Source organism: Anarrhichthys ocellatus, unplaced genomic scaffold, assembly GCF_004355925.1.
Source record: "Anarrhichthys ocellatus isolate YVR2014 unplaced genomic scaffold, GSC_Weel_1.0 scaffold116, whole genome shotgun sequence".
In the NCBI taxonomy this organism is placed as follows: domain Eukaryota; kingdom Metazoa; phylum Chordata; class Actinopteri; order Perciformes; family Anarhichadidae; genus Anarrhichthys; species Anarrhichthys ocellatus.
In genome coordinates, this window is record NW_022280146.1 from 44,833 (window position 1) to 52,903 (window position 8,071).

At 44.8% G+C, this 8,071-nt stretch overlaps 1 protein-coding gene across 2 annotated transcripts in view; it reads left to right on the forward strand.

Moving 5' to 3' along the window:
- The window catches only part of araf (A-Raf proto-oncogene, serine/threonine kinase), a 35,451-nt gene extending 27,386 nt beyond the window's left edge, over positions 1 to 8,065 (forward strand). For both annotated transcript variants that reach the window (XM_031876787.1, XM_031876786.1), the window contains 6 exons: positions 415 to 591; positions 985 to 1,031; positions 1,682 to 1,800; positions 2,079 to 2,210; positions 3,455 to 3,589; positions 4,566 to 8,065. In XM_031876787.1, coding sequence (XP_031732647.1) covers positions 415 to 591; positions 985 to 1,031; positions 1,682 to 1,800; positions 2,079 to 2,210; positions 3,455 to 3,589; positions 4,566 to 4,706 — 751 coding nt within the window. In that variant the 3' untranslated portion in view covers positions 4,707 to 8,065. The remainder of the gene's footprint in view (positions 1 to 414; positions 592 to 984; positions 1,032 to 1,681; positions 1,801 to 2,078; positions 2,211 to 3,454; positions 3,590 to 4,565) is intronic.
- The last annotated feature ends 6 nt before the right edge of the window (positions 8,066 to 8,071 follow it).

The following is an 8,071-nucleotide window of genomic DNA, read 5'->3' on the forward strand; positions in this document are numbered from 1 at the left end:
TCTTCTGCAATTTTCTTTAGGGGTCTGCAATATTTATTATATTATAATAATATTATTATATTTTTAAGATTTTAGTCTTGTGCGAAATCATCAGTGTGTTCGTTCCACTTTCTCTTCATGAGTTTCCGTGGTTGTACATGTTCCTCTTGAGAGAGCATGGCCAGTGAGTAAACTCCAGAACTGGACCGACCAATGGTGTGACCTCATCAATAACTCGGCCAGGGACCGACTTCATTGTGTGTTTATGGCCCGTTTACTGCAGCCCAGCAGAAGAAATAGACTTTTAACCTATTTAGTGGGACATTATAATAACTCCAAATATATCAATTCAATAACTGTATCTTAATGAAATGAATACGTTATTAATCTGATCATGGATGAGACTAATGCGATTGTGATTTCTGTTCTCTGCAGGAAGACCCGCCACGTCAACATCCTGCTGTTCATGGGCTACATGACGAAGCCCAACTTTGCCATCATCACACAGTGGTGTGAAGGCAGCAGCTTGTACCGCCATCTGCACGTCACAGAAACCAAGTTTGACACGATGCGGCGCATTGATGTGGCCAGACAGACGGCACAGGGCATGGAGTAAGACCTGCTGCTACATTCCATCTTAATCACCAGACACCAAGTGTCAAGTAGATGCTGTGTTTGTTCCCGTACACAACTTTGTGTACTTTGTATTTAATGGAAGCTAGTTTGGTAGAGAAATGAGTCCATGAGATGCATCATATTAACTTTTCATGAACCGTCCTAATGGGATTGAATTAGTTTAAATGTTGTTGAGTGTGTTTCAGCTCTGGTCTGAACAGTGAACAGTGTGATCTGATGGTGTCAGTCGTAGTGCAGGACTGGTAGAAGTGCAGGCTGTTCATACTGCAGGAGAACCCCTGACTAATGGCTTAATGTTGTGCAGGATGCAATATAACATATTAATAGCCTTATACAGATGAAATCACTCATGTTCTTTCCCCCTTTCAGTTATCTTCATGCGAAGAACATAATTCATCGAGACCTGAAATCAAACAGTATCCTTTTCTTGTCGAGTGGTAACATTTAACAATGTAGGTGTTTGTGCTTCGATCACCTGGAACTCAACCAACAACATGTTCTGTAGCTAGCAAACGTTGAACCTCAAACCTGAATCATAATCTTAAACAGGCAGACATGTCAAGAACAGTCAAAGTATCGGGGCGGTTATACATTCACTATATTTATTTCTTCTGTACACTGGTGCGTTGGCTTTGAGATGAAGCAATGCCTTGGATGTGAAAGGGTGTCGGTGTCAAACAATGGGCCTCGTGCAGGAACACGTCGTAGGAACAGATTCGTTCATAAGTTGTGAGAACTTCTCTTTCTGAGTGGCCCAGACCTGTTGAGAGACTTGTGTACTAGTAGTCTGCTGTTATCTGAGCCCACGTTCTCCCTCTAATGGATTGATATGTAATGATCGTATTTTCATCACTTTGAAGTCATTTTCAGTTTGAAAACCCCGACCTATGACTCTGCACTTTGAGTTCTAGGCTAATGTAATTCTAAATGTATTCACGTTCGCTAAACCTCAAGAACTTGTCTTCAGTTGGTGCTTTCAACAGCTCTCACTTTCTGTGCTCGTTTGTGGTAACATGAATATGTACATCAGATCTTTGGAGTCATGTTTCCTCAGCTTTGCCGCTAGATATTTTTCTCCACGAGGGCTGGACTGTGAAGATCGGTGACTTCGGCTTGGCCACGGTGAAGTCTCGGTGGAGCGGCTCTCAGCAGGTGGAACAGCCCAGCGGATCCATTCTGTGGATGGTAAGCCTCTTACTGTGACTTGATGGAGGGACGTCCACTAACATGACTGTGATAAGTACAAAACTATGATATTAACGAATACATTGGGAGCCATTAGACAACCAAACATTTAAAGTACAGAGCGGTGAACTCAACTTCAGTATGAATGAAAAGTACTTCATGTTTGCATAGACACAATATATTTATTTAAGACCTAACGGCTGAATGAATGTTTGATTCCTCACGTCATTACACAAATGAACTGCTCACCTTTTGTCTTGTGCTCGTGTGTCCCCGAGGCTCCTGAAGTGATCCGAATGCAGGACAGCAACCCGTACACGTTCCAGTCCGATGTGTACGGCTACGGAGTCGTGCTGTTTGAGCTGATGTCGGGGACTCTGCCTTACTCCAATATCAACAACAGAGACCAGGTGACATGACTCTACTGCTCTTTGGGTTCACACAACACTAGTCCGGCTTAGCAAGAGAGCTCATCAGGAAAGGTCTGGAGCCGCACTTTATCATTGTGCTTTCAGGAACGGTCGCTCTGGCGTGTTTGTGTTGTTTTAAACCAATCGCAGTCGCATTAAGCTGCGCCAAGCACAGGATGCAGAGACGATGAGAATACACTTAACTTTCCAATCATGTGGAGCAGCTGGCGGTCCAATCGTACCAGTCTACTGAGTTGTGTGTGTGTGTGTGTGTGTGTGTGTGTGAGAGAGAGTTACATGCCTACTGCTAACAAACAACCAGACGCTACTTGTCTACAGCCACGAGTTCCTATAGACTCAGCATGTGATGCAGTTTGACACACGGGTGTCTTTTTATTGCACACCAGAAAGCAATTAGTTTGAAGGATGTAAAAAGGAGGAGTGGGCACGAGGGTGGCACAGAAGCAAGAATCTCACCCGCCACCCGAAGATTGTATCCTCAATTCATCTAATTGTTTAATATAAAAAAGGTCCAAAAGTTGTGAATCGGTGCAACACAAAGCCCGAGGTGTCGTCTTTCAAAATATTCAGTTAACAATGATGTGAAACAGAGAAAAGCAGCAAATCCTCCCAATGGAAGAGGGACAACAAGTGGACATTTTACCTTAAAGAAATGCTGAGTCGATTTATTATCGATTCTTTTTCTGTCGAGTTACTCTTTGTTTCATCTTCCATGCTTCATCACTATCTACAGCAAATGCCATGGTAATCTGTCATTTGTAGTTTTTGAGGCGTCTCGTCTTTAACTCGTCTTTACGGGCGACTGTGGCTCAGTGGTGGACCACGGTCGCCCCTCAGTCAGAGGATCGACGGGTCCATCTAGTTCATGTCGATGTGTCCTGCAGTGTGGACCACAGTGTTCACTAAGTGACCAACAGATGGAGCAGGACTTGACATTAATGCTCGCCTGCTCGCCAATCCCTAAAACTGCAACACTGTGAACCACACATCTGTAGAAATCAGCTCGAGGAGAGTTAGCGCTGGTTAGCGTGAGCTAAATAACAGAGCTAACAGCATAGCAACATTTGGCGTTGGTCTTGTTGTATTGTAATTTATTGCCATGCATGCTGATCAGAAATACTAAGTGTATTTACTGTAGCTTAGGTTTATGTCACTATCACTGTTTCCCTACATGAACAGCACTCTCAGATTTAACTCACGGTTTCCTCTGGTGGTGTTCTCAGATAATCTTCATGGTTGGACGTGGTTACTTGTCTCCAGACCTCAGTAAGATGTATAGTACCTCACCCAAGTCAATGAAAAGGCTCATCATTGACTGTCAGAAGTTCATACGGGACGAGAGGCCTCTGTTTCCACAGGTGAGTCGTGTAATAGCTTCCCACAAGAAACCAGGAGAGCATAATGTAACAGTTTGGTACATAGTATAGTAAGTTATTATATTTTGAGGAAATGATTACATTATAATCTCCTCGTCTTCTTTAAGTTTAGGACCTCTTCTAGTTTTACAGGACACTGTGGAGTCCTTCATTTAAAGCAGCTGGACTCTCTCCGTCTGCTCTAGACCACATCTTCATCACTCACTCCCAAATTGATCAAATCTTCAATGTGTGACAAAGTTCACGACTACAAGATATCTACAATATATATCTAGTGACCTGACGACAGAGAACCTTTACAGAGATGATGCTGGATTTACAATGCTGGATGAATCTTCACATGTGGAATAATTGCTCCTTACATATTTATTCAGTTACTGTAACACAGGGTTTAATTAGTCTCTAAACACGCCCTGCATGCACATAAGAGCCCTGCGTGCATGTGTGATACAGGCACACAGATCGGTATCTGACGGGCCCGTGCCTCACGCTCCCTACGTGCTCAACACTGCTCACCTGTGGAGTCGACTCCTTGCTGAGTTCTCTGTTGTCCAGGTCATTGGATATCCTGTAGTCACATTCAAGAGACAAGTTGCTTCACGCTAAGGACTCCACTGGTGCCGCGTAGCAATAGAACCATTCTTCTGCTTTAGGACAGTACTCTGTTTTTATAATGTAATAATTATCTCATGATGTAATAACTTATTACATCATGAGATAATTATTACGTCATGCACTCGTGTTTTTCTTACATTATGTGCTGATTATCACATTTTGAGCTATACTACATTATACACAGTTATGACATTATCAGTTCACAGTTTATGTCCCAGAAGGTATCCCATGAAATCAGCACCGTATTCTCATCTACTATGAACTGAGGTAGCAGTGGAACCACCTTTCTGTCATCGTCCTCCGCCTAACTAATCCCGCCTCACATTTGGTTTTCCTTCATCAGATCCTCGTGTCCATCGAGCAGGTTCAAGACCTGCTGCCAAAAATCGAGCGGAGTCGCTCGGAGCCGTCACTCCATCGGGCCGTCCATGCCGAGGACCTGAACCCCCTTCTGTTCCACACCACCAGGCTGATGCCCCTCTAGGCTTCGCACAGCAGGGGCAGAGAGGTCTTCTCCCTGAAGAGAAGCCCGCAGCATTCCCGTGCCACAGGGGGGCCACAGGCCCACTGTCCTGGCAGACCACGACCCCGCCCACTCCCCGCAGCGCTCAGTAACTGTAGAAATAACTGTACGACATTTAGTCTGATCATGAATCATAGAGACAGAGATCTGCTCGTTAGGTGAAATACTTGTCTCCTGTTTCTAGAAGGATGTTAAAATGCCTTTGATCGTTACGCACTCTGACCTGCTCCGAGGTGTTTTCACTTGTTTTGAGGAAAAGGTTAAAACTGATGTTTTGCACATAGCCTGCAAAATTGTGTTGCTCATTTTCAGCAGTAGAATAGTCTGTCAGTCCATTTGAGGAGCACTGTAATCATAGCCAAAATATTTAAATCCGTTCAACAGCCATAATGCTGGAGCGTCTGGTTCAGGTCACCTGATCAGCTTACATGTTGCAGATGCTCACTCGTCATGAGCCCCTTCAGTGCGTGTGATGGGACATCTCGCATGTGAAGCTGGTGATTTAGTCTGGATGGGCACCTCCACTCGTCTCTGCTAATATTTCCCAGCTATAATTAGTTTTACTGAAGCACAACACGTCAACGTTGGAGTTCCCTTGTTCCCTTGGTGAAAGCTCCTCTGCACACTAGGGCTGTATCGAGGCTTCAGTCATAATGTAGACGTTGGAATTGGAATGCTTGTTACAGCAAATCACAATGACTCGTCATTGTGATTCCAAAATAAAAGATCTCAAGATTTTCCCAAGTATTTTATTTTTGCCAGTTCAGAGAAAACCCCTTAATGCATCACAGGCCACCAACACCCAGCAGAACATTAACAATCAGTTCTGATGCAGATCAGAAACATGTATATAGTGTATGAAGAGGCTTCAGGTTAAGGGCTCTCAGTAGCACTGCTCAATCTACAGAAACTACTTTAACATTTAAATCTGTTGGTTAACACAGCACACCGTCAACTGCAAGGTACTCCCAACGCTTTGTACTCCACTCATTCCTCTCTAGACTCTTACCACAATGTCATCAGGCTCCAGATCACAGGGTTGCACACACACACACACTTATATATGTATATACATTTATTTTCAGCCTAGTGTGTAATTGACAGCCCACAGTGAGTTGTAGTCTTAATGTAAGTGGTTAGTTGTATTGCTGCTACACATAGTGTGTTTTCTGTTCACTTTATTGCTACCGCTCAGAGATGAGACAGACAGACGGACTGTCCCACGGCACGCAGCTCAGCAGCAGTCCAGTCTTCCTGCTGTCAAACACTACACTGTGGATTAGCCACCGAGTGATAGTTCACAGTTCCATGCCCACACACACACACATTCATCTGGTACTGTAGCAGCTGGGGATGCATGAACACTGTGAGCTACTCCAGTCCAGAGGCCTGTGTGAGAAGTGTGATTACTTCTTCAGGCTGCTCCCAATGAACTGGAATGTGTGTGGAGGTGGAACATGATAAAAACTGTCTGACTTCCCCAGAATCCGGGGTCCGAGTTTCAGAAGCTCTAGATGAGTGGGCAGGCTTTTGGTTTGACACATAATGAAGCAAATCATTCATTTGGTTCTGTGTTCATGTGCTCATGCAGCTAGCTGGTAGGTTGAGCAGCATGAGTGAGTCTGTGTTTAGCATCAACTCCAGTGAGTAATGCGAGCCTTGTCTCATGGTTGGATTTCAGATGTCTTGTTCTGTAGAGGACTTGCTGTCATTGTTAACTTCAACATGTGTTATCTGGCAGGCCGAGCTGTTCAGGAAGCTTAGTTAGATTAGTAAAGGAAGGTACGTGGATGCGTATGGCTTTAGTTTTAAGACAGTGTTCTTGTCCGTCTGTATACTGCTCGTCTTTCCTGCTTCACCTCTGCAGGAGCATGAAAGGACAAAGCGTGACCTGGTGATCTCTGGCTGAGGCCTGTAACTAGCTGCTGTTACCTCATGACTTACGTGGTGAATGGACTCAGTGAGGCAGACACTTCATTCATCCCATGCTCAGGTGAACACTGCTTCAGTGGATGTAGGTTCACTTCAGATTGAAGGCAGAGAACAAGCTGCCTTGTGTAACAATCAGCTGTGGTTAAAAGAACGGCCCCAGCTGCATGAAGAGCTCCTGAGTACTGACGGTGGCGCTCTGCTCTGTGAGCACAGGTTGACGTTGAGCAGGGGTCAGGGGTCAGCCAACACTGCTCTGGCCCTCAGGCTGCTGGAGGACAGGGACACAGTCCTTTATGAAGCACTGCTCCTGTTCAGAACAGAACCAATCATGGGATTTAATTCATCACAGCGAGTAAAGAGTAGTTGTGTTTTATTTTAATTTATTTTATTTCATGGATTACAAACTGATCCAAAGTGGACTTGGCAGAGACTCGGTGCTGGTCTCCTTTACTTGAACCAGCTGCTTCCTCTGATCTGTGACGCTAGTGGAAGGTTCTAGACTTCCTGGCCGCTTTTCTCTGGTCTAGGTTTTTGGTTTCTTATAATATTGACATAACTGAAGTCAGATTGTTATTGCTCTCCGGTTGAGAACAGGTTCCTGTCTGATGGGCAGTTCATTCTCCTGTGCTGGTGTCCAGCATTAAACTCCACTTGGTCCACAGCAGCAGCTAGATGGTACTCTGTGTTCCTCTGTTCATCAGAACCTCCTCTTGGCCTGATGTGTTTGGTGTAAACGGCTGCAGAGTGAAGGCAGAGCGACCTCTCTTCACATCGTCTGGACTCTTTCAGGGTTTTTATCGGCTCGTTGCAGCTCGTGCACATTTTATTCTCGATTGTTAATGTTTCCAGAGCTCTTCTTCCTGGATTTAGGACTAACGCGCTTCTTCTCCTCATGAATGTAGGTCGCCTGCTAGTTCCTTCAACAGTGGTTCTTACTTTTTTAGGATGTGATCAATAGAGTTCACTGCTTCCTGGCGGAGTTGGTAATCATGGAAGTATTTGCTGAGTGTACTACTGAGTCGTCTGGTTTTTAGTGTCACACTTGTACGTGGACTAGCAGCAGCTGTGAGGGTGGTGTCTGGTGTTCTGTGAACTGGCCTCGCTTCTCTCAATATCGTATGTGTCCGTTATCAATGAACTGACAGCAGATCAGACATTTATGTTTCAATGTTGTGAAGATAGGGGCTGGGTACCCTTACTGTTCTTACTCATTCCAGTTCTATCGGGGGTCGTGGTTTTACCGGCGGGGTCAGGGTTTTGTGAACCAGGGTTGGGAGAGACTTTGTTTCTGTCTTTCTCTTATTTATTGATGTCTTTGCAGATGTTTACAGAGAGACATCACTCTGCAACATTCAGGTTGTGTCCGGGCTCTCCCTCTCTCTCTCTCTCTCTCT